Source organism: Furipterus horrens, unplaced genomic scaffold, assembly GCF_987537825.1.
Source record: "Furipterus horrens unplaced genomic scaffold, mFurHor1.1.pri manual_scaffold_7, whole genome shotgun sequence".
In the NCBI taxonomy this organism is placed as follows: domain Eukaryota; kingdom Metazoa; phylum Chordata; class Mammalia; order Chiroptera; family Furipteridae; genus Furipterus; species Furipterus horrens.
In genome coordinates this window covers 96,446,374-96,473,793 of record NW_028327177.1, presented here as the reverse complement: position 1 = coordinate 96,473,793, position 27,420 = coordinate 96,446,374, and the positions used below count along the sequence as shown (strand labels likewise).

General features: G+C 38.1%; 1 protein-coding gene across 1 annotated transcript in view; it reads left to right on the top strand.

The window, feature by feature from the left end:
- CACNA2D3 (calcium voltage-gated channel auxiliary subunit alpha2delta 3) overlaps positions 1-27,420 on the top strand; it is a 931,470-nt gene that overhangs the window by 261,917 nt on the left and 642,133 nt on the right. Inside the window, exon 4 of the mRNA XM_090284008.1 lies at positions 10,124-10,183. Within this exon, the coding sequence (XP_090140134.1) occupies positions 10,124-10,183 (60 nt within the window). The remainder of the gene's footprint in view (positions 1-10,123; positions 10,184-27,420) is intronic.

The window sequence follows — 27,420 nt, the reverse complement described above, 5'->3', positions numbered from 1 at the left end:
AATGTAACAGGGAGATCATGGTAAAAGTGGTAAAACATGGGGCATATTTTGTAGGGAGAGCGTATAGCATTCACTGATGGATTGAGATATATGTGGAATAAGTGACTAAAGCAAGTGGTGTTTCTGCTACAGTTTCTTTTTGTTTCAGGTTTATGTCCTCCTAATTTATTTTTTTCAACACAGCTACTAGATTACTTTAAAGATAACTTAAATTTCAGAACTGGTTGTGTTGCTTTTATGCCCAATCAGACCTCATCAGCTCCCCTCCCCCATTGTGCACAGAACATAGTATTCCTTAGCCTATTCATTGTCCTTGCTCACCTGAACCTCACTTGCCTGCTGGTTTTGCACACTTTCCCCAACACCACTGACTTTCCCCACTGCAGACCACCTGACACTCTGTAGACACATGAGGTGCCTAACTAAGAACCTTTGCCATTCATTTTCCTATCACTTCTCGTGGCCACTTGGCCGACTTCTACTCACCCTTTATCTCAGGCTCACTGTTACATTGGTTATTAGACCTTTTCCACACTGATTCCGCACACCCTGGCAGAGCTCTCTGCTCCCTGCTTGGAGTTTTCATCCACTTGAACCTCCCTGCTCTTTGACTGCCCCACAATAAAGCTGGGCTGATATCTGTGCTTTCCTTTGTAGGGCAGTTCTGAGAATTAACTGGGTTAATTGACTGAAGCTTAGAACAGTTTGGCACTAGGATAGGAGGTGTGAAACCCAATAATTGTTTGCTATTATCACCTTATGTCACCTTCTAGGATAGCCCATGTCACATTGTCTAATTTCTTGCATCTCCTCCTAACTGTACTATGTACATGTTGGTCTTCTTCCTGGCCCAAGCCTCTAGCATACTTCTCACATACTTAATCATCATGATCACTGTTGTCATCATCATTGAAGATAAGAGCTAACATTAATGAGCATTTATTATGTGTTAAGAACGTTTGCCCCTAGATTTAAAGTCAGGTTGTCTGATCCCAGGGCTTGCTCTCTGAACCAACATGATATGTTCCTTCCCAGACTGAAGTTGCCTGGTAATATCTGGATGGATGGATAGATGGAAAGAATAAAAAGGAAACTAAAATAGCTTTTCTCCTGCATCAAATTTACCTAAAAATCCACCTTGAGTAGGTAATGTACATGGAAATTGTCCACGTCCTGCCACACTCCCCATCCTGCCATGCTCACTTTCCTGCCACACTCACTGTCCTGCCATACATGCCACCCTGCCACACTCACCATCCTGCCACACCTGCCGTCCTGCCATATGTCCTGCAACACATGTCGTCCTGCCACACTCCCCTTTCTGCCAAGCTCCCTGTCCTGCCACACTCCCTGTCCTGCCACACATGCCACCTTCACCTTCCTGCCACACTCACCATTCTGCCATACATGCTGTCCTGCCATACTCACATCCTGCCACACATGCTGTCCTGCCATGCTCACCATCCTGCCACATTCACCATCCTGCCACACTCATGTTCTTCCACACTCACTATCCTGCCTGCCACACTCACCATCCGGCCACTCATGCCATCCTGTCACCCTCACTTCCTGCCACACTCACCATCCTGCCACATTCTAAGTCTCATAATGCCATATGTCAAAGGAGCTTGTGTTGGCAAACAGCTTACTTTTTGTATTTGTGCTATTCTGAGGACATCAGTCAAACCTTTCAATAAAGGCCCTTCCTCAGTTCATTTTCAGCCTCATTGACCACAGATTTTGTTGCTGAAGCTGAAAAAGAGAGTGGTGTATTCTGAAAACCAGTTCTTAAGGAGCAGGTGCTCAGCCTAGTGTTTGAGAACACAAGGTTTGGAGTCATTTCCTTGGCAGCAGAATTAACTTTCACATAACCTCCATGTAACTGTGAACTTGAAGAGTTCTTCCAAGTTCTCCCCATGTGAGAGCCAACTGTGGGAGGCACAGACTCTGTGACGTTTCCTTGTTCCAGTCAAGCTGTGCTGTGCCTGAAAATCTTGTCTCTTCCCCTGCCCCATCACAATAATATCTTACACTTGGGTGGAATCCCTGAGGAAATGTTTTGTGTGTATGTTCTCATCAAATTCACATGTAGAGGTATAAACTGAAGATGACTTTTTATTTTAGTTCATCAGATAAGAAAATAAAGGCTCTGAGAAGAGAGGTTTTTCCCATAGTCAGGCAGCTAGTGAGTAGGATGACCTGGATTCAAACCCTTGTCCCCAGACTCTGAGACAGTTCTGGTTCTACTAGACCACAATGCTTAAAAGACCAAAAGCTTCTTGAGGCCCAAAGCAAAGTCATTTATTTCTTGTTGTCTCATTCAGCTCTTGTTGCTGTTCTGGTCAATTAATAGGTTTTCAACAAATATTTGTTAAATTACATTGGACAAAAGTGATGGAAATTTGTTGCTACCACCAGGAATGGAAACTCTGCAGGACAGACTTTCTTGCTGAGACTATCAACTTCTTAACTTGGCTGAGCCCCCATCTTGTCCTGTCTATCTTATTTTAGGCAGATGTTCCCATTTTCCTTAGCTAGCTGGGCAGTGCCTTCACAACTCCACCATTCCAGTCCAACGGAGGTCCTGGAAAGGATGTAATTAAAGGCTGGAACAGGATTTTACTCACCACTGTCAAAGCCCTCAGTGATAGATGGCTTCTAGTGTGTAAAACAAATGTGTATCCTCAAACTTACAGAATGTCATAGTCCTGTTAATCCTGGACCCTTCCCTTGGGAAATTCACAACATTTCTATTGCCCACAAAAGAACTAGTTTAGTTATCTCAGAACAGACGCTCTCTGAGAGGACTTTATAAGGCTTAAGAGAAATAGCCTTGATTTTGCTAATCAACTCTAAACCATTCCCAGAGGGTTACATAAGCAGAAGAGCACTTTTTAAAAATGCTGGATCACTTGGAAAAATTACTTCGGCTGAAATACAGGATTGACTTCTCTTCTGTCTCCTCCCCAGCTCTTTTGGCCCTTGGGCACCCTTCGAGCAAAGTTTGGCTGTTTCCATCTGCAATAGCTTTGCAAATGTTGCACTTGGGCAAATGCAGCCTTAGATATAGAACGAGATGGATTTTGTTTGGAAATAGCCATTAGTGTTGATAACAGGTATTAATTTAATCAGCTTCAAATTGATAACAGGTATCTCCTGTGGAAACCACGATAATTTGTTATTGATTGTGATCCTGTCTTCTGATGTAGACTCTAGGCTTATTTTGTCTTGTGAAAAGACTGTGGTAGCCTCACACAATCTCAAGGAGACAGGAAAGGGAGGAGGAGACAGAAGGGAGGAGAGCTTCCCACGCACACACGAAATGTTTGCTCTATTGTTCTGTTACCTGCTTTCTCTGGAAACTTCATAGATTAGCTTTTATAGCCCACTTTGAAATGTTTGCCGTTTTTAAAGCAGAAGCAATCTTTGCAGCTTTCAGGCAGAAGGTCATTTTATACAAAATGTTCATTCGTGTGCAACAAAGCTTATTTCTTCTGAAGGAACAAAGAAATAATGAAGGTTCCTTATCAAAGTTGTTTTTCTCTAAAGAAAGCATCATCTTGATAGTTGGTGAATTATATGTGCCATTTCTATTGGAGTTGAAAAGTAAAAACATTTGTTATCAGTAAGGATTACTAAATATTATTAAACTCTCAGATAGGACTCTAATGGTAGTTCCAGCATTTTAAGATGGGAGGAAAAAAATGTCTTGGATTTCGTCTTGTCTAATTGCGTCCACCTCTCCAGGTTGTTCTTTTTGCCCTGGTTGATTGTCTGATGGTCACCCAATCAATGATGTGGCCTCTGTGTAGATCTCTGAGATACAACCTCCAGTCTGTCAGCATCTCTCCTTCTGGAAGAACCTTCCATTCCTAAGTGTCACTACTGGGCAGCTTCCTGGCCTCCTGTCAGCATTCTTTGTCATTTACCCTTTCATGTGAAAAGCTGCTTCCCTTGTGCATGGCCCTCACCCTTCTGTAAACCACCTCATGCTGTTTCACAGCTCACTGGGTGTACAAGTCCCATACTTTGGGAAGTTGTCATCTGATAACTCTAGCTATAAATGCATCAGAGATTAATCTACACTGTTACGGAGTGATAAAAACTCTACCCCAAGAACAGAAGGAAAGGGACTTCAGTGACAGAAGGAATGAAAATATAAATTTGAACATCTTACTTTTTTGTTTTTTAACTTAATCATTCTTAAACTGTTGTTTTTTGACCTTCATCCAAGAGAGGAGTGTTTGAAATTAATCCTGGGAACAGATAGATCTCATTTTGTCCAGATTCCCAGAGACATCTTTTGATGTGCTAATGACATTTAACGAGGGTAGCAGTTTTGCATTTTGTTTTTGAGTTCCCCTGAATTTGTGATTATAGAGAGGCCTTGGGTTTTCTTTATCCTCACTTCTGTAGATGTTCAGCATGCAGAGTTCAAGCCCTTCCAGGAAGCATGAAGCTAGGATAGCGTTGACTCCATGTACGTACTGTTGTAAATCTTACTCCATTCAACTCTAGCCCTTAAAACAAAAGCCACGAAATTGACTGTGAGGAAAAGATAAACGTGCCACACTGGGTATGACGGTGGTGGTAATTGTTAAGTCTCTTGGATCACTCCTTTTGGTTGTTTTTCTACACATTTAGTTTTTATTGTTTTGGTTTTAATGACAATTCAAAAACTAGCACCAGGTTAATCATCAATGAAGCTTAAATCCATGTTAATGATTATAAATTTTCCTTAGAATCCCCTACTTGAGCTTAAATAGTACTCGAGAAAGAATTATGTATACATTCTAGAAAAAAATGGCAATAAAAACCCTGGTATGAGTATTAAATATGTTGTTGCAAAACGTTGAATGAAAACCACTAAATATATGAAGTGCTTTGAAATCTCCCAGTATTCCATTGTAATAGCATTTACAGTAAAGTCAATGCTTTTTAGCTTTATCATGAGAAATAAAAACAACTCTATCTTTGGTTTTAATATTTGTTTTGCTTTAAGAATTTTTGTCCATTATGACTCCCCTCCAATTTTAGGGATTTTTAATATAAATTTCTATTTTCATTTGTACACAATTTGTTCATTCTAATAGAATCAGTAGGAGTCCCATAGTAGGTTTCTTTGGTTGTGCAATTACATTTTTCATTACCTTTCCACTCTCATGGCATATTTCTCTCTCTCATTTCTCCTGGTAAGCCAAAATAACCAGGAACAAAAAAATGAAATACAAATAGAAGAAAAAATTATTTTCTAATTTTGAACCAGTTTTTACTTTTACTTGGTGTCCTATTTTTCCCCTTTTGGACGGTGACAGAAAGTTTGACCTCTACAATGTCTTTAATCCTAGTCTTGATTTAAGTGTTTTGGGGGAGGAGGTGGGAGGCTGCATACTATAGTGTTGTAGGGATAACACGGGGTCATTGTAACAAGAAATAAGATGTGATTTTAAATGAAATGCTTTAATATCCCTGCTATTCCCCTGACAGTTTTGCCTTCACCGTAACTATAAATACTATCCATGGTCCATGACTTCTAGCATTTCTTACTTATAAAATAAAGATAGCTTTTGTTTGTATTTATTTCACTAAAAGAGAAGAGTGATTTAGAAATGAAAAAGTCAGTGAAATGAACATCAGCTCATGAATTACAAGGTTTTAGCTTTAGGTGCTTTGTTCCAATTCCAGAATGTATTGTATATTCTGGTATATTGTTATCATTTTTTTTTTTTTTTGAGTAATGTTTCAGCATTAAAGGGAGAGGGGAGAATTTGATATTAAATGGGGTGAGGGAACTTGTGGACAAAACTGTTATTTTTCTTTCCTTAAAGCTCAATTTTGAATATAGCTTTAATTAAAAACCATGGTCACAATTCTATAATCCCATCTGCAGATCCAAAGGGGAATTCATACAAGAGAAAATCAACTTATTATTATTGAAAGCACATTGCCTTTCTAATAGATATAATAGAGTAACAGTTTTCCTCAGGCTCAGTGGCAGTTTTTCATATAATTAAAATATTAGCACATTTAAATTGATTTTCTTACCTGCAAGTGATAATCAAACTTATTTTTTAAATATATTTAATTTTAATTAGATGATAGGGATACTTGTGCAGGAAAGAGACATTATAAGCTGTAATTTTTTTTTTTTTACTGGCAAACATCAAAGTTGAAAGTTGAGTGGTCTTGATTTTTTTAAAATGATAATTCAGTTTTTTTAAATTTCATTAACAGTAGGAACTTTTGTCCCCAGAACTATGCTTTAGGCAAATTTATGGCATATGATTTTCTTAGATACTATTGCCTTTAAATAGTTAATCTTTTTAAGAGTGTTTTAGAGGAAGGATGAGCTATCCTTTATTCTTTTCAAAAGGTACATAGTTCTTGCTGTACTGCTTATCACTACCATTGTGCTTAACAGCTGAGCCTGTTCTTGGGGTTTTCCTCCTGAATTCTCTCATAAAATGTAAGGCTGTCTCTCTTGCTGGCATCAGAGAACAGGTTGGGATAACCCCATGACTGATTGTAGGAAGGGTCTATTCTTTCAAAGGGCTCCGTTCCAAAGTACTTATTTGTTTCGTGTGAGACAACTATTATGTATAGCTGCCAGCTGACTATCTTTTTCTGAATCTTATTTCCTAAAGTTTTGTCATGAGCATGATGGGAAATATCTTCATGGAAACAAGAGGTGTGTGAGATATATTAAGTTAAAAAGGCATACAGCAATGTTAACTTGAAAATAAACATAAAAATTGGCCAGCAGGTTCAGATTCTCATATACTCACTGCTCTGCACAGAGAACGGTATTCTGGCTAATCAGTAATTGGTACAATACAGGTAACCCCTGTATAACATGGTTGTTAGGTTCCTAACAAATGCTATGTTATGTGAATCCGTGTTATATGAAACAAAGAACTAGTAGAAAAAGGGGGGTAGTTTCCAAAAAATAAAAAACATACTATTATATTTTTATAGTTAATAGAAATGTCTTAATTAAAGCAATTTTCATCAAAAGTATTACATATTAATATGAATTAATGTTTTCTTTGTCACACTAAGCTTCATTAACCGAATGCCTTTTCTTTTTGACAATACACCCTCATCCTCTGAAGTTTCTTCAGTATTATCTTGATTTCTATGCTCTACTTTTTGCAAAAAGTCTGTTATTTTAGATTGCTTGCTTTTTGCTGAAAGATTTTTATAAATTTTGTTATATGGTATTAAGCACTTTTGAAGTTTTCTCTTAAACTGTGCTCCTTCCAGTGCAAAGATCTTTATTTAAGAAATATGTATGTGTAATGTAACAAAAAGAAAAACATAATTAAAGTTTTAAAGTGTAATTAATACTCCATGAACAAAATGGGTTTAAAATTCTGATTAATTTTAAAATTCTACAGGCAAATCTGATATGATATACGTGCGCAAATGAAAAATGTTTAATGAGTTATCTTTTGCTCTTAAAAGCTTTTGTCATGTTCAGTATTGTACAGGGATTTCCCTAATTTTGTGTTATACGGGAGTTTTCCTCATTTCTCTAACCATGTTAGAGTGAAACCGTGTTATAGAAGTATTGTGTTACATGGGGGATACCTGTATTATTGAATTGTTTCAAATGTGTTGCCCTCTCGTGCCTCATGTATTGCATTGCAGTATTTGTGATTGAAATGCATTTCATGGTATGTTATATGGTATGTATTATATACATATACATAAATATAAATAAAATGTTATATATGAAATGCATTTTATGCTATGCTCTTTCATAATAACTTTAATTTCCCTGTCATTTCCATCTTGTTCTCTTATTTGTTGGTCCTACACTGCTTTATTTTTTTGTACATGTCCAGTTCTTCACTTAAAAAAATATTATCTGTCTTGTTCATTGTGAAATTAGGTTGTTTCTAACTTTTGATCATTTGTACATTTCACTGAAATATTTAGATTTTCAAAATGCTTAGACACCCTGAAAAAACAGCTTCTATGTGTTTAAGTAAGTACCTAATCAAAATGCATAACCTTTTTGATAATGGAAATGCTCAGACATGTATAATATTTATATGCTCAATATGTAACTGATTTTATGATACATGGATACAAATTTTAAATCTATTACAAGGATTAAGAGAATGAGCTCTCACAAACACTTAAATTTGTTATATCACTGCCTGTTACTTATCTGTCTGGGTCCACATTGATACATTTGCAGATTGTGTCTTGTGATCCTGGGAGGCTGACAAGCTTCACTGAGATGATTCCAAGAAGACTATGACTCATTGAAAACTGACCCAATGCAAGCTTGGGGCCAACATATCCAGTCTACATACATAGTGTCTCTCCTTATTTTTCTTTTTCTCTGTTTCTCATCCTCTCCATTTTATGTCTCTTCTCTAAAGTATTTTATGTCTTATAGTGAAAATACCTATGTACACATGTTTCAAAAAAGGTAAATGAGAGTTGAGAAATCTTGACGGGCTGGTGGAGTTCATTGAGCAAGGCTCAGGGATGAGGTAAGATCTGGGACAAGTGGTGTTGTTAGCCAGTGGTTCTCAAACTCTGGTGGCATCAGAATCACCTGGAAGGCTTGTTAAAGCAAATTGCTAGGCCCACCCCCAGAGCTTCTGATTCTGCAGGACTAGGATGGGGCCTGATAATGTGAATTTCTAACAAGTTCTCAGGTGAAACTAATGCTGCCAGTGGGGAACTACACTTTGAGAACCACTGCTCTGGGGTCACCTTTTCATGTGCGTGGGATGAAGAAACTAAGCCCAGAGAGGGAAAGGAACTTGCCCAAGATCTTACAACTGTAGTGGGTTGCACGATGGCTAGAATTAGAATTGGGTCTTCTGTCTCTGGCCCTGTCCTGTGTCATAGGCTCTGTTCTTTGATTGGCCAGAGAAGGGGAAGCCCCTTCTTGACTCTGATAGGAGTGTGGAGAGCCAGATTTGCCAGCCCTCCTAGATTTCTGGCTGCAGATAGCACTGTCTCTGGCTGGCCCATCTTTTTCTTTGTAGGCCCTATTGAGAGAGAGGGCTTTGGTGCTCTGTGCTAGAGCTTCAAGTTAACCAGACATATTCAGCCTCTTTATCTCTATGTGCAGTTTAATAATTACTCATGGAACATTTGTGCATTTGCGATCATTTAGAGATTAATACTGATGTCATTAGTTCTTGAAGCATGGCCTTGTTAAATTCAGGTCTATATAATGTCAAGAAAAAGCAAGTTTAAGGCAGCATAGGCTATATGGTTAACAATGGGAAATACTGAGATGGTTGACTTTTTATTTGGATGTACAGGTTTTGCTCTTAGTTCAGTAAAATTTCAGTGCAATGTTATTTAACTAAATGAGTTTTCTTCAATATCTTCTAGCCTACATTTTCATGGTGAGAAGTAACATTAGAAAATTCAAATTAAAGTAAAATAATTCTGGTTGTTGAATAATTATTAAATGGAATTTCATTAAGTTGTTTTCATAAGAATATGAATTGGGTGGATTTAGTTAGCCAAGAAGAATAATGATGTGTTTTATGGGTACTGCTTATTGATTTAATCTCAGTGATTTTATTATTAGGATGCAGATTGTCAAAATGGCATTCATGTACCATAAAATTTAAATAACTGTCACCTGATAATTATATACTAGAACTGGGTGCAGAAAGAATTGACCTTGAATGATGCAGGCAATTAAAATAAGTAGTGTTTTCCAAACAATCGGGGAAGTTAGCCCACTTAGAGTTGGACTTAATTCAGTTTAATAAATCTTGACTAAGGGCTTTCTCTAGCTAAGTAATGCACTTTTTTAGGTAGGTTTTGGAGTTCATACAGGACCTCAAATGCCAGTGTCTTTGAATTGTTACAAAAATGGGTGCAAAACACATGTGCCTTTATGCACACATAAAAATAAATACTTATTGGAAGAATTATGATTGAATAAAAAAGGCGAAACTAGATTTTGACAGTGATGTTACTGCTTTCAGTTTCATGGGAGTGAAGGTACCAGTCACTATGAGCATGCCGTGGAGCATGCTGCCATTCAGGGGCAATGGTGAAAACTTGGTCTGTTCACGCTGTTGAAATGGGGTCTGGGCTATGCTGGTGACACTCATATTGCTTTCTGTCTTTCCAGCGTCTCGTTGAGGCTGCTGAAGAAGCACACCTGAAACATGAGTTCGATGCAGACTTGCAGGTAAGTGATTTTACTTCGTGTTAAATTGTTCTCTATGTTTGCTGTCAAAGGAGATGTGCTAGGAATGCCAGGAATGCCAGGTTTCACTGGTTGGGAAAGAAAGGCTTTGAGAGGGTGGTACAGAGTAGTAATAAACGTGCCTGTTTTTTGATAAGGCAGGAGAGCAGTGATACTCAACTGTTTCCCACCAGGATAGTTGCAATGGAGGATGATGCATGCTCATGCACATAACCAGATTTTGATGAATTCCTCCCCAGTTTTGGGGGAGTTAATCAATCAACTGACAATAATCACCTGAGCTCTTAATGGTACATTGATAAGGTAAATAGCGGAATATAGACATTTCCTTGGCTGCATTTTAAGTGATTGAAAGCAATGTTGTGATGGATCTAATGTTTAATGACTGTAAATTATATTTAAAAATTAAATCATTCACAGATGTGGGATTTGAACATCCACTTAATAAATTGTAGTGGATCTGATAGCTAATCATGGCACACCTGTGTCTGGTTGAGAAGGCTTTTGATGTTGTCTTGTATAGAAAAAACATAGTAAAAGGCAACCAGTAAATTGAATGATACTTGGAGGTTTCTTTGGATCCCTCCTGAAGGAAATTTTATCTATATTGTCACTTTGAGTTTAGTAGTTTTCCTTACTGCTAAAAAAATAGAGGGAGTTAATCTTAATCCTTAAGTCTGTGCTTAGGAGAGAACATAACTCTTTTAGTGGCATGTGTCACAATGTCACAGTTAGACTCATGGACATGGACAACGGGGAGGGATATGATTGCGGGAGAGGGGGTGGGTTGGGTGGGGGAGAGAAATTGGGGGAAAAGGGGACAACTGTAATTGAAAAACCAAAAAAAAAAAAAAAAAAAAAAAAAAAAAACCATGTCACAGTTACAGAATAGTGTTAATTTTACTATGTTTTTATTTATATGGAAAAGATAAAGACAGACATAAATCTTCAAACATAAAAAACATTAGTGATACCTAAGGTAGCCTTTGGCTGTGTCTCTGTCCCATAGATGTACTTCTTGTATCATTACTACCTACATTCTTTTTTTTTTTTTGCCATGAGGATAAAAGAATGAAAACTCAAATGGTGTAATTGAGAAAGTTTAATAAAGGAAATATTTACAAATGTATGGTAAATGAAACCAACAAGCAATAAATAGTGTTGGACCCCAGGGCAAGCCATACTCCTGGCCTGAAGGAGCCAGTGGATGGAGTAGTTTCCAAAAGCCAGGGAGAGTAGCTATATGGAAAGGGTACTTGATAGAAAGGTGCAGCCATGGTGATCTCACTGTTTCTGGGGAAGATACCCCAGGAACAATTTCTAGCCTTCTGATCTCTTGCTGGTACCCACCACTGGCTAAATCCAACTGTTGGTGTAGTTGATTTGATTCAGCCTCCTGAGGCATCACACTGGGTGGAGAAGGGTGAAGAATAGGTCTGAAGGGGAAGGAGAAAATATCAGACCTGCCCTCTGGGGGTCATTTTCAGGCACAATACCCAACACAGGGAGCAAATAGAGCCAGGAATATAAGCCAAGCACAAGAAGTTGCATGGGGAGGTGAAGATGTTCTGGGCACTGTTGAGGAGTGGGGAAGCCAGCTGTTTTGGGCAAAGCTGCAAGTAAAGGAGCAGAGAAGTCAGCTGAATATAGTGAGGATCACCTTGTCTTCCCATAGCCACAACCCTGTGGCAGCTCCAGGGAGATTCAGGGACTGTTCACTGGTTACATCTGACTTCATTTTGCCTCCTCTTCAAAGGGCTTGGACTTCCTGGAGTGGGCCAGAGAGTTTCAGTGGAAGCATTAGGAAGCACCTTTTTAAGTGTGATGATTGTAAAGACCTCTTGACTGTGTTGGCAAGGGAAAGTATCTTCTTCTCATCAGGAGTTCCTGAAGCCTTTTCAGGAATATTCTGGCACTAAATGACAGAAACTCAACTCAAATCAGCTTAGATTATAATGCTGAATAAAATAAGAATCCACATGTCCACTTTGATAACAAACAGACAAAGTGATAGATAAAAAGATAAATATACAAAAAAATAAGAAGGAAAGTTCTTACAGTGGAATGCCAACAAATGAATATAGAAGAAATGATGGAGTTAGAACATTATGGTGTGAATTGACTCAAACAAGAATCTTCAATGGATGCTAAAACTAGCAGGTAAAAGTTTGGTGAAGAACAGGACATTGACAATTTTAAAGCATCCACTCACAAATAACTTATTAATTACAAGGGAGAAAATAGCAACTTTATTATGGAAGAAACTGTCAGACACTATCTTGAACAGGTAATCAAAGTTCACATCAGTTATGAAACAAGATGACAGCAAAGGGCCTCCAGATGTGATGATCAGGACAAATACAGCGTTGCCTAGGTAGAATTCTTTCATAATGTGTCCAAAATGTGTATCTGAAATCTAATGAGGAAACATCAGAAGAATCTGGAGTGAGGGACACTTCATAAAATACCTGGCTGGACTCTTCAAAAAATGTCAAGATAAAGACAAACATAGAGAACTTGTTCCAGGCTAAAGAACATTAAAGACACATGACAACTAAATGCAATGTGTGATCCAAAAATGGATTCTCAACCAGAAGCAAAGATTTGAATATTGACTATGTATTAGGTAATAATATTGCATCAGTGTTGAATTTCCTGATTTTGACCCATATTGTGTTGATATAAGAGAATGTCCTTGTTGTTTGGTTTTTCTGGACTAAACATTTGGATCTTTTGGTCCAACTGGAAGGAGTAAGTTTGCAGGAAAGCAAGAAAAGATTCTTGGAAGTCAGGACTGTTTTGGAAAATCTGGTATTTATGGCTCATATAGTCAATTTTATTCTGAGATCAATTGTCTAGTAAATGTAGGTGGGGAAGGGAGAGAATACTTTAATTGACTTTAGGGGAGTTTTATCCTTTAGCAGAGGAAAAATGTTCTGTGGTTTTAGCTCAGCTAACATCGAGCTACTCTTTGTCCATCTGGAGCTGCTGTTATCTTCTAAGAGTGTTCTGGCTTCCTTACTCTTTTGAGGCTTTACAATAAAATCCTGGTGTAGCACAAGTGATGCCTTGTCAGATGTGGTGCCATAAACACTAATGCAGCATCGGCATCTCTCAAAAAAAAAAAAAAAAAAAACAACACAGACAATGAGAAAATGGAGTGTTATAGCTTTTGTTCTCTTGGGAACAAGGATGGGGAGCCCAGTTCTTCCTATCCAGTCATTTGTTTTGTATGAGGACACAAGGAATATCAGAGGCTACAGTTGTGGTAGGAACACAAGAGGATATTGAAATAACCTGTCAATATCACAGAGTGTCATTCACTATCCAGACCTCAGACCTCTGTGAAATCTCCAGGTCAGAGTAAACTGTGTGTGCTTTTGTGGAAACCTACAAAAGAGGGGCCTTTGAGAGAATGGATGTGCATCTAAGAATGCTTGTCTGCTGAGATGAAGCTTTTGAAGCTGCAAAGCATTGGGGCTATTAAGCACAAGTCTGTTAACAGCTTGGGTGTCAGCCTTGTTGCTATTACTGGGGTAGCAGGTTCTGTGTATGGGCTCTGAGTTTATTGCTATGATGGTCCATTAGAGCTGATCAATTGTTAATCTGGGTCCCGGTGACCTCTTGGCAACCTCTGCTAGTGGATTGTTTTTATCAAAAAAATTCAGACTACCATCTGCTCACCATGAAATAATGCTGAGGAGGTCCCGACATTGTTAGCTCAGGAGGAGTAGAGGGAATTGGGAGTCTTTTTTCCTTTAGAAAATAGAAGTGTTTTGTAAAATTTCCTAAACTGTGTAGCTTCAAGTTGTATAATCTTAGCCCCCTTGATTCCCCAAAAGCAAAGAGATGGTGGATCTGCCCATTCTTTTACTTCAGCTTGGAGTTTTGGTGCCATTGCACCATTCGTGTGCTTTAAAAGTGAAGAATTTGTTTTTCTTTGATAGAATGATCAAAAGTCATAGCAAGAAAATTATGCCTCCTTTATTGTCAGAATTTAATTTTTCATTGGTCTCTCCAGAGGTTTAATTCTTTCTCCAGGGGTTTATGGGCTTGAGGTTAGGAGGCCCTTCTATAAGGTCCTTAAATATGGCATTACAGTGGATTGTTACTTTCTAATAAAAACTATAATGGGCAAAAAGCAAAATGCAGCCTGTGAAGGGGTGGCATGTGCGAGCGACCCACGGTGTAGCATCCTGCAGGAGGCGGAGCTGCATGGTTTTCACTGGCTGGACAGCGATCTTGGATGCTGGTGCCACTGCTGACCTCTGGCTTGTCTTCTTTTGTGATGGCTGAGGTGATGTCTAAATTGCCCTTCTCTGGGTGTTGTTCTGTAGTCTCTGGTATCTCCAACAGGGCAATTTTCAGTTGTAATTGATGTAAACAGAAGCCTTGTTAAAATGGCATCTTCCCTTTTTTAATTTTGTTTTGAATTAACATAGGTTTTTAATTTAAAGCTCATATAAGATTAATGATTATAATAAAAATAAGCTTTAAAAAACTGTCTTAACTATCCCTTGTCATTATTTTAGTGTTTCTTCTGCATTGTTTTGATGGCAAAACGTAACTTGAGCAGGAAGTGATGGTGATGGGAATGAATTCTAGCCCTGATATCTTATCTACTGATGAATTTCCAGAGTTCTAGGTCTACACATGTAGTGTAAGTCAGAGGCTGTCTTTCCCTCTTATTTACTCTTTCTTTTTTGATTTTTCTACCAGCAACAAAGAAGAAGAAAAAGCCCTTTTGCTGGTTTTCTAAAAACTTGCTTATCTTTGAACCGCAAACATATTTACTTTGAAATGTGTCTCAAATAAGTGCCAGTTGCACACAGAGCTGGTGCACAGTGGAAAATAAATTGTGGTTTTGAATTGTGTATCCTGCAGAAGCATTTTTTATTAAAAAGTTTTTTGTAATATATTTTTCTTTGATGTTTTGTAAGTGATAGGGGAAAAAAAGCCTGTTGACATTCAGAGGGATAACAACAGTGAGAGTGAAAGGGAACTGGGGGCACACAGTGTCCCAAACAACCCTCCTGGGCCTCCCTGAGCTGGAGTCGCCCATGCAGCAAGCACAGGGGCCTGATTTCAGAGTTGAGTGGGGTTTGGAGTGAAGAGGGTGCAGAGGCTGCTGATGAGAAATCTCAGTGACAGGATAGCTTATGATACTTGCTGGACTAGCTTCCTCCCTTGCCTCCCCACTGCCCATTGCAATGGGAGGTTTGAGGTGAAGGAGCCCTGGGGCAGGGGAGCGGGGAGGCTCAGGAGCCCCAGCATCTGCTTTAGAGCTTCTGCCACCATCACTGGGAGAAGGCAGCCTTTCCTAGAAATCACTGGAAAGGACAGTGTAGCAGCGAGCAGAGGAGCTGAGCTGCTCTTTCCCTGACAGGGTGCCTCTGCTGCTAGGGGGGCTTTGCCCTGGGGAAAAACTGCATTGTGTACAAGAGCAAAGGACTGGGTTAATAGACCCACTTCCTCAGTTGAGGAAATGACTATCCTCACTGTGTTTTTCATGTATTCCTGTCAAGCCCTAATCCAGCCTCTTCCTCCTTGACTGAGTGAGGTGTTGGACTCTTGCTGAGGGAGGATGGTGGAGCATGGAAGATCCAGGCCCTGGAACTAGAAATGGTGTTTCTTTTAAAAAAAATTATTTAATTTTAAAGTTTACATTTAATATTATTTTGTGTTTGTTTCAGGTGTATCATATAGTGGTTAGACAGTCATATACTTGACAAAGTGCTCCACTAATATTTTCAGTACCCACCTGGCTGGCACCATACATAGTTATTTTTTATATTCCCTTTCTGCTAACTTTATAGGGAGACCAAATTGACTTTGTACAGTGAAGAAGAAAGATAGGGGTCACATCTATAGGAGAAATAAACGAGGAGGGAATTTTCATGGTCTTTATATGAAAATCAGTGTCTTTTTCTGATCTAATTTATGAGAACATGCTTACTGCTTTTCTTTTCTTTTCTTTTCTTTTCTTTTCTTTTCTTTTCTTTTCTTTTCTTTTCTTTTTTCAGTGTGGAAGTGGCTCCCAGTTAGTCTTCTGCATTTTAAGATCTTACATCAGATGTTCTTGGTTAGGACTTGCCATTTCTCATTTGTTCACAAGACTGATGAGTAAATAGTTTCTGAGGAAACTTTAAGTGTGAGCATCTTAAAATTGAAGTCTCTCTCTCTCTCTCTCACACACACACTCACACACACACATGCGCGCGCGCACACACACTATCACTTTTGTTCATTTGGCTAGAAGATTGTAACTTTTGATAAGGCCAGCATCATGACTTTGAGGTTTGTGTTAATCAGTCGTTATACTCGCAGTACTGACTATTGTTCGTATGAGTGGGAGATAGGGCAGTGGGTGCAGGCTCAGCTTGATCCAACAGAGAGCACTTTGGCCTAGTTGCAAATTTGGGTTGTAGTAGTCCATTCCCAAGTGAACCATCTACATACATGCTCAAAGATTTGTTGCTGTGGTCCCTTTGCTCATCTGTAAAATGACATACTTGTAATATCTAGATGATTTCTAAGATCTCATCCATCTCATGTGCTTTAATTCATTCAACAAAGTATTGTCAGTGACCTCCTATGGTCAACACTGTGTGTGGATGTGACCATGAGCTAGGCAGATGCTGTCTACTCTCATGGAGCTCACCATCCAATGGGAAAAACAGATGTTAAAGTCATGATGACATAAATAATTATTACATTTTGATCATGGTAAATGACATGAAAGAGAAGCACATGGTATTATCACAGTGCACAACAGGAGACTGCTCATTTGGGCATTCCAGGGACATTGGAGCTAGTCCCGAAAGAGTGTGCCTTGATTTAGTAGAGATTCTAGGTTCACCTCTACCATAGTTAGAAGAAATCTCCCAAAACACAGGGAATCCGTAATACTTTTATTTTCCATAAGTGAAAAATTAAAATTATTTTATCTGCTTTCTACATGATAATCTTGATAATCTTTTGATAATCTGCAATGATCCTTTATTTTTGCCTTTTATGATTATTACTCCATGTCCTGTTAATTTTACTTAAGTGTGCATTTGTTGCTTAATTTAAATTTATTTGGAACTTACTACATGTTAGGTCCTCTTTTGGGTTGTGGGACTTCTACAAACTGAGAGGTGACCCTAATATTCCAGGAAAGTTCTAATCTACCTTTTTATTTTTATTTTGTTTATTTTTTTGGATACAATGCAGACTGGTTTGTTCAATATTTATACAACACATAGTGCATCCACTATGTATATGGAAAAGGAATTATGTCAAGTAACTGAATGGGTAATACACCTGAATTCAGAGAAGGAAAACTCTGATTCCAAAAAACCTCCGCTGCCTTGCGGCATACCTCTTCAGGGGAAAGGCTAGGGGAGTAAACCCCGATAGAAAATCCGGAGTCGGAGTCCCTAAGGCGGTTTGACGTTGTAGTCAACACCGGCAACTCCTGCGGCGCACCTGAAGCCAAGCTGTATTGACTCCGTCTTTCCCTTGGATCCTTCAGCTGCGAAGAGAGGGGGGGTCTGCTGCATGGGCAACAGCAGACCCTCCATATCACCCTGCCCAGGCTCTGTAGCTTCAGCTTCACTGGAGAGGACACTCCAGCGACATCGCAAGATGTCGATTCAACACGGGAGGAGACAGATACCGTGTCACTCCCGAGTCGGACTGCACAGCCATTCTCGGCGGTGCAGATAGACTCTTAAGAAGCTACACCATCGTCTCTCGAGACGGACGGCTGCCGACGACGAGTACACCTGAATTCAGTCTTGGTCTAAAAGAGGAGTTTGCAAACTATGGCCCATGGGTCGAATCCAGCCAACTGCCTGATTTTGTAAATGAAGTTTTGGTGGAATAATGCTATACTCACTTATTTACATTTTGTCCCTGTCTGTTTTTGAGCTGCCATGAGGAAATTGAGTAGTTGTGATCAGGACCATATGGGCCTGCATAGCCTCAACTATTTACAATCTGGTTTTTTTTGTTTGTTAGTTTATTTTTGGAGCCAATCTGCCTTTTGGTACTAATCTACTTTAAAAAATATGTTATTTTAGTTGTTGCTTTTAGAATTACAATAAATATCTGTAACTTAAGTGTACAGTGCATCTAGGCTTAATTCAGTGTGTAAAGTACTATTTCACCTGAAACAAGAACTTCATAACAGTGTAATTCTGTTTACCACCATACTTTGTGGTGTTGTCATACTTTTTTACTTCTAATATGTGTTATAAACACTATAGTAAATGTTTTTTTTTATTTTGTTTTATTTTTTATTGTAAAAAAGTAAATAAGAAAAAATATATCATTCCTTCCTATAGACTGGAATTTTCACCTATTGTAATTTCTCTTCAGCCTGAAGAACCACTTTTAGCATTTTTTTTGCATTGCTGGTCCAGTAGCAACAACTTCTCTCAGCTTTTGTTTATATAAAACTATCTTTATTTCACCCTCAATTTTGAAGGATAATTTTGCTGGATATAGAATTTTTACTAGACAGTTTATTTTTTCTTTTAGCACTTTGAAGATACAATCCTGTTTTCTTCTGAGAGTTAATGCTTCAGAGAAAATGTCAGCCATCATTCCTATCTTTGTTTCTCTGAATACAGTGAGTCATTTTTCTTTGCTGCTTTCAAGATTTTTCTCCTTATCTTTGACTTTCAATATACGATATAGTATAATAAGTTAAGGATGTTCCTAGATGTGATATTCTTTGTACTTATTCTGCTTGAAGTTTGCCAAGATTCTTGAATACTCTCATCATATTTGAAAAATTTATAATGATTATTTTTAAAAAATCATATCTTTCATTCCATTTGTATTTTCTTCTGAAACTTAAGTCACATCTATGTTAGATTGCTTCATGTTTTCCCACAGGTCTGTGTTCTATTACTTGGTCTCCAGGTTCACTCACTCTTTCTTCTATAGTCTCCAATCTGTAATTAAACACATCAAGTCAATATTTTATTTTATATATTGTACTTTTAGTTCTAGAACTTTTATTCAACTTTTTGTACTCTCCATTTTCTGCTGAAATTCCCCATATGTGTACCAGTTATATTCATGTTTTGTTTTTTAAGTCCTTGACCATATCTACAATAGCCACTTTAAATTCTTTCTCTGCTAATTCCATCATCTGGGTAATTTCCATAATGTCAGCTGCTTTTTTTCTTTAAAATCACCTAAAATTTTTTCATTTCTTTACATGCCTAGTAATTTTTTGTTGTATAGTGGACATTGTGGTTATGTCTTACTGATTTTTATGAATTTTCTTATTGTAACTTAATATTGTTCCATCTACATCGTAGGTATTCTAAAAATGCCAAATTTATTAAATCCAATTAAATTAGTATTAAGAAAATTGTTAAAGAGATGAAGAGAATATAATGATAAACCATACATAGCAGGGCAGCCTCCAGTGATTTGATTTTCTGCATCACTTAAGCTGTGAGTACAATATTGTCTTCTTTATTCTAAAAGGACCACACAAGGCCATCTTACAGCTGAAAGAAAGAGAAAGAATAAATTTTTAAAATAGAATCTTGAAATATAAAGATTGTTTCTCAAAAGCTCATAATTTCTACAGATTAATTATATTAGTACCATCCTCGTGTTGTAAATCCAGATAAAGGTATTAATATTAACAAATTTAAAGCAGAAATGCAACTTTATAACAATGAGAATTGATTTGGTTTCTTTGCATATTCATTGTACTGTTTCAGAGAGAAATAATGACATTTTTCTTTCCAAAGTTATCTTTATGTGCTTATACAACATTTCCACATTAGCAGCTCTCTTTTTAAAGGGTATTTAAAAGCCCTCTTTTAAAAATAGGTATGAGTTTAGAAACTCTGGGTCATTTATCTCTAATTTCATCAATAATGAACAATCTAGTGAAACCCATATGTGTTTTCCTCACTGTCCTCATCTTTCTTGCTGTCATATTATTTTTTCTATCAGGACCACATATACCTCAATTTCTAGGCAATACTGGTTGCAGAATTCTGAATTATTGCCTTGAAAGCACATTCTTTCCTACCCAAAAGTCATTGATCCTTATGTGATTCTTTTAACTTTTGTATTTTCTCAACTGGGATTTCCCAAAGCTAGGAATATTTATTTTAAATAAGTATTTGTTTAAAACACATTTGTTTTAAATAATATATTTTGAACACAATAAAACCCACAAATTCAAACTTCATTAACTATTCCAATTAACAAATACTTTTAAAGTTCAGTTTTATTGTTCTCATGCTCACAGTGTAATTCCAGTGTTTCAGTCAGCAGCCAGGTCGGAATGGAGCATTATGGGACACCAGGCCTTTGTTTGCAGATCTACATTCATTAGATAATCACTTAATGGTTCTGTTAATCATAATATGCAGTCTCATCATCCATTTCCAGAAACCTTAATGTCTTTCATTAAGATGACTGACTACAGAGGTCATTGGCAGATCCCAGAAATTGCATCAGAATCTTCTTTCTGCAGCAAAACTTTTTGGCAGCAATGAAAATGCCCTTCAGTTGCTGATTTTCCACTGAGGATCTGTGATCCAGGGATTTGCCATCTGCTATTGAATTCTTAAATTAAAACTTGAATCTTGTGGCAATCAGAAAGTATACAACTCAACAAGAAATTTTCTAATCTCAGTTTAAACTTGTTATTAAAGTACCTGATATGTACACAGATGAAATAATTCTTACCTTTTCTATTTTCAGGTTAGTTTGTGATACAGGCTCTCATAATATATATTGATACATAGCTGCAAGCATACACAGCTTTGATATGATAATCCTAATTCTTCCATTTAAAAATTATTTTATGACTACCAATTTTAGGACATTTCTATTTGTTGGCTAATGGATACTAATAGATTATGGTAACAGTGACAAGAGTAATAGGTGACATTTAACAGGTGGCATTATCAGAAATGTATTAAGTATAGGCAGTGGCTTAAATGCTTCATAGGCATTATTTCACTTATTCTCCTCACAATTCTGTGAGATATATACAGTTATTATCTCTGTTTTACATGTGGAGAAAGTGAAGATTGAGAGGCCACATGATGGGCCCAGGGTTATACAACAGTGGGTGAAATGAGTCACAATTCATAATCAAGTTTATCTGGCTCCAAAGTCCAGTATGTTACCATTGCACATGGATCTGCAGTTAGCAACATTGATCTTAATTTGCACTGAGCCAAATCTTATAAGGAAATAAATTTAAGAGGAAAGTTATTGTAGTTTATTTGAAAGGTCTGTCAAATACTTCAAAATGAACTTCTCTAGAATTGTAAATTCTGACCCAGATATCTATGCAATAAAAAAAATATTGAGAGACTTCCAGCCAAGATGGAGGTCTAGACTGACACACTCCATCTCCCTCTACAACTAAGAAGGAATACAACTACCACAAAACTAGAAACAACCATAAGTTCCAGAAAATAAATGGAAGTCCAAGATATGAAGTTATAAAGAAGTGGTGCTTGTTCAGACGAGTAGAAGGGGCGAAGCTGGGGCAGATAGGTTGGGCTGTGCTGGCAGCGGCAGCAGTGGCAACAGTGGCAGGACAGCAATAAGTTCAGACACCCATATATAAGGGGAAGCGAGAAGCGCCTGGGGAGCACCCCCAGCTACAGACCAGATCTGTCAGCTTGTGATTCCAGTGTTGGTGGAGGAAGACCCCCCATTGCCTTGGACTATGAGGCCCAGAGAGGGTAGGGATGGAGGAGGAGGCTCCTGGTCTCCCAGCGGAGAGTGAATGGCAGGAATCCATCTTGAACCCCCACCCCCACGGAAAATGCTACATCATGGTGAGAAGGGTCACCCGGTTGTGACGAGTGCACGGGGCTCTGCCCCCTATAGCGTAGGAGGTGTGACAGCCCGCCCAGGAAGCAAAGGTAAACACAAAACTGTCAGGATGGCACAGATCATGATAGAGATCCCAGTGACGCAGCTGACCAGACAGCAAATATCTAATCTAATGAAGTAGCAGATAGAAAATCTTTCTGAGGCACAGTTCAGAGCTTTGGTTATAAAAATGCTTACAGATCTAACAGCAGATTTTAAAGAAGACAGGGAAGGAATGAAGGCTAGTCCTACTGAAATGAACAAACACACATATGAAACTAGTGGTGAGGGAAGGAAAACCAGGGATCAAATCAACAAATCGGAATGTTGGTAAGGAACAGTCAACCAGTGCAGAAAGAGGAAACAAAAAGTGAGGAAAAATGAGGAAAGGCTCGGAAACCTATGAGACAGCTATAAAAGGGCCAACATCCAAATCATAGGATTGCCAGGTGAAGAAGAACTAGAAATTGAAAAATTGTGTGAAAATATAGTGAAGCAGAACTTCCCTAACTTGGGGAAGAAAATAGACTTACAGGTACAGGAAGCACAGAGCGTTCCAAAAAAACTGGACCCAGGGAGAACCACACCATGATGCATTATAATCAAAATGTCAAAGATTAAGGATAAAGAGTGAATCTTAAAAGCAGCAAGAGAGACTAAGAGAATTATGTACAAAGGGGTCCCAATAAGACTGTCAGCTGATTTCTCAAAAGAAACTGCAGGCAAGAAGGGACTGGCAAGAAATATTCAAAAGAATGAAAAGCAAAAACCTATAACCACGATTACTTTTTTCCAGTGAAGCTGTCATTTAGAATAAAAGGGCAGAGAAAGTGCTTCCAGGACAAAGTAAAACTGAAGTAGTTCATCAGATCCAAACCACTGTTATGTGAAATGTTAAAAGGACTTGTGTAGGAGAAAGAGGATCAAAACTATGAACATTAAAATGAAAACTGTATCACAACAACCAACAATAGAAGCTAGGGAACCGAAACAAAGGCAAACTAAGTAGGCAACGAGAGTAGGAAAAGAATTATAGGTATGGGGAACATTATAGGGGGAGGTCAGTAGGGAGGGGGAAGGGAGGGAAGGGAGGGAGATGGTACAGGAATTAAGAAGTATAATAGGAAGGAGTGGTAGATAGGAAGATGTTGAGAAGGACTATATGCACAACCAATGAGCATGGACTAAGGGGGGGGGGCAACTGGAGGGAGGGTGCACTGGGTGGAGGGGAGCAAAGGGAAAAGAAATTGGGACAACTGTAACAGCATAATCAATAAAGCATATTAAAAAAATCTCGATAAAATACCGTGATTTAGTGAAAATGATTAAACATCAGATTACTGGTATTACTAGAAATACATATGTGAGTGATACACTCATTTGGCAATTGGATTTATTCTCTATACACAGTAACTCAAAGAGGTTTAAGAATAAAATCTGGACTGCCTATGTACTTTATAGAGCACTACGTAATCTGCCCAGGATTACATATGGATTAATAACCACCTCCAACTCTTTCCTTCATGCCTGTGCTCCTCAATCCTGTCTGTTTATTTTCTGTCTTCTCTAGAAAAGCATAAGCTTGATGAGAGTAGACACATGACAACTAGTCAGATGTCCATAAATATTTATTAGGGTTAATTGAAACATGTAATGGTGATATAGTACTAAATGCCACAGCTCATTGGTGATCACCAGAGTTATGCATTGTTAGTAATTCATGAAGTTGTCATCTGTTTATTTCAATTAGAAAAAACTGATTCTTTCTTAAAATAAATACTTACATTTTAGCAGAAATGATTCTGTTATTGCTGTAATAATCAGACATTTTCATATACTAATGGCAGCCTTTTAGTGAAACAGTTGGCTTCTGTTGATACTTGTAATAAAGTCAAGAATTTGCTAATTTTTCTCATTCAAATTATATGTTTCTGCCCTTCAAAATGCAGTTTCAAATATATGAATATACTAATTATGAACAAGATAATTATATTTAATTAACATTATATTAAATGAATAGCTATCAAATTATTTTATTAAACAGATATGTGTTTATATAGAAAACATCTTTAAAATTAGAAAGGAGAAAAATTACAGGGGAAACAAGCTCTTGCAGCTTGGATTTCCCCTGTTGGGCAGGTTCCCAGCCACCTTCCCAGCTTCCATACTCAGAGCTAACGTGTGTTTGTGGCAAAGGTAGCCTCTTATAATACAAGTAGGGATTTGGAGGGAGACTTAATCAGCCTCTAAGAATGAATATTTGACAGCAAAAATGAGTGTGAGTTGAGGTCATATCTGAATCTTTGTAGGTAGCAGAAAGTTAACTTCTAATATTATCATCTCCTTAGAATATCCTTAAAAGTCATAACTGTCAGTCTCCCATGGAAAATCCTAGAATTTACATTTTACCTGTTCATAGAAAAATAAAACAATATCAAAATAAACAAAAAACCTTGAAAAAATTCTTTCTCATGTTGGTAGTCATTAATGGAAGGAAAAAAATGATTTTCTTCCTTGGAGTATTGTACTAGTAGCCAGGAGCCTTAAAGTTTTGCTGGTCATCTATATAACCTTGAACGAGTCATGTTTCCTTTCAGACTTTATGTTCCCACAGGTAGATGAGGGTGGGACTGGCTTGCTAAGTCTCTGAGGTTGTGATGTTTTTACATGGAAGAACAGTTATTTTTCCATAGGGGGTACACTCATTCTTCTGTAAATCTAGCAGCTTCTACAAACATATCATTGTCCTAAAGGAAACATCTCTGAGGATAAAATTCTCTATTCTCCTTTCAAATAGATCTAAACTCCCTACTACTGAAAAAGGGAAACTTGAAGGAAATTTTGGTTGATTGGATCATTCATAGACCCTTTTCCCATAAATAATTTTATCATTTTGGATTTAAAGGAATTCTTATGAATAACATAGAAGAGTGTGTGTGTGTGTGTGAGAGAGAGAGAGAGAGAGAGAGCGAAAGAGGGAGACAGAGATAGAGACAGAGAGATTTTAAGAACTTAACTGAAATGACTTGTTTTATTCCAACCTAGTTTGCTACATAGTTAAAGAAAGTTAGAACCAAATTAAACCTTCACTTTGACTTATTTGGAAGTGATTATGTCATGCATATAAATGTATTCATAATTCATCTTTTTTCCTAAAAGGTTTCAGGTGGCTGAGGACATGCAGCCACCACGAAAACAATTTTTTTTCTGGGTTTTAAAACCTTTTGTCATCTTGTTCTACATGAGATTGGCTGACATGTCGAGGTTCTGATTAAAAGGAGCAAGACTGGAGAGGGAGAGGAGGAATTATGGCTTACTAGTAATATTTTCTGAGACCCAGGGCAAGAGAACGATGGGTCATACACAGCTCTTATCTGGTCATAATGGCCCTTTGATTACAAGGAAATAAAAGAGGATTCGTTATGTCTGATTATTTTTGCTGATGAACATTCTGGATGAGGTAGATCTTAGCTGTTGAGAGAATATCTTCTGAAGACAGAAGAAGACAGATTTAAACGCTGGCTCTTTTTTCTTACTAGGGGTGAAACCTGGGGCAAATTTCTTAGCCCTTTGGGGTCTCAGGTTCTTCTTTGCGTTATTAAGATAATGATGCTGTTCCTGTAATGGTGTCAGGCTTCCAGGGGCTTCTTTATTGACAGGATGTGTTTAGCACACTGTCTGGTGCAGAAGCTGGCCCCATCTTTTACACCAGATAGTATTGTGATCATTGTTTTGGCCAATACTCTTGCAACACAAAGAGGTTAATTATATCTATAATTGCATACTTAGCCTCTGCTTCCTTCGAGGACTGTGAGCTCTGTGAGGCAGGGACCACATCTGCTTTCAGTGTTGTAATGGAGGCTCAGGCCCATAGCTGGCACTTAATAATACACGAGGAAGGGCTGAATGGCTGAAGGAAACAAAAGGATCATCTTGAGTTAGATACCCATTAGGAAGGAAGTTAAAAGCATCATTTGCAAAAGAGAAAAATTATGATGCTGCTAGCAGAATTGATAGTAACTTCACTGCAGGAAGGTTGCCCAGGCTCCGAACCTGAGCCATTTCAAGCCTCTTTGGCACACAGCTGGGCCACAGGATTGGCTGTTTCTTGTCCACAGAGGGGCTGAACTCAAACCAACGTTGGCCACACCTGTATTCTCCTGAGAGGCTCCTATCAGAGTAGACGGAGAGAAAAGAAGACCTGGAACAATTTCTCTTCATAATCATCAGCCAGCTTGGGAGCACTAGGCGAGCTAATTGTTCAATGTGGTTTCATTGTTGTTTTAAACAGGTTCCTTTGTGTATCGGAGGAGAAACACAAACGAGAGACTGCTGCTCGGACATATTTTATATTCCTCTTCCAGTTCCGTTAATGGCTTTCAAGGAAATCTCTTGTAATTGCCTTAAGCATTCTGTCTTCATTATTAAATACCAGCCATTTGTTATATTCTACACTTCTTTTTGGCTTTGTGTGCCAATTTTTTCTGGGACCTTGTGATTTAAAAGTGACATTGAATTGTAGGGCAGGTGGTTCTTGAAGCATGCCCTCCCACATAAATTTCTAGAAACACCACCATGCTCTCAGAAATGTCTTAGCAAGACAGATGTCTGGAGTCTGGGGTTTTATTCATTCAACTTTAAAAGACAACATTAACTATTAGGTTAAAATCAGCAAAATTCTCTTTGGTTTGGAGCCATCTCATTTGTACTTGACATGCCCCAAATCCAAGGGCAGGCTTTGACCTTGAGTGTCAGTCACATCCCAGCCAGGTCTACATTCTGTCTCAGGTCATTATTTGAGAGGAGTTACAGAATCTTGCCTCAGCATTACAAGGTGTGGCTGTTGGGTGAGGTAGCATTTTGAGGGCTATAACTATCACATTTAGTTCTGGCACCAATCTAGTGGGGTAGGTACATTCTATTATTGCCCTTAACTTCATGAGTGATGAAACTGACATTCAGAGAAGTTAAATCAATTTCTTAAAATCTCATGGGAGGATGTGGCAGACCTAAGATCAGAATTTAACTGGTTTTTATTCCATGAACAGTGTTTATATATTACACTTTCCAGAAAGCAGCCTTTGTTTATGAATATTTTTCCCAGGTCTTCCTTTGGCCTGGTATTGATAGGTTATTGGAAGCTGCAATGGATTTGAAAAGCAGACAGACTTTTAAAGGTACAGGTTGAGTTCAGTTGGGTCAGGTAGGTGTTATTTGTATTTTCTTGCTGCAGTGGGCTTCACCATTGTCTCCTATAGTATGATGCTATTATTCCTATATTTTCCAAAGTCACTCTTTACATTCCACATGATACTTTTTCAGGTGGTGGGTGCTCTGTGCTCATATGAAGCAAGAGCAAG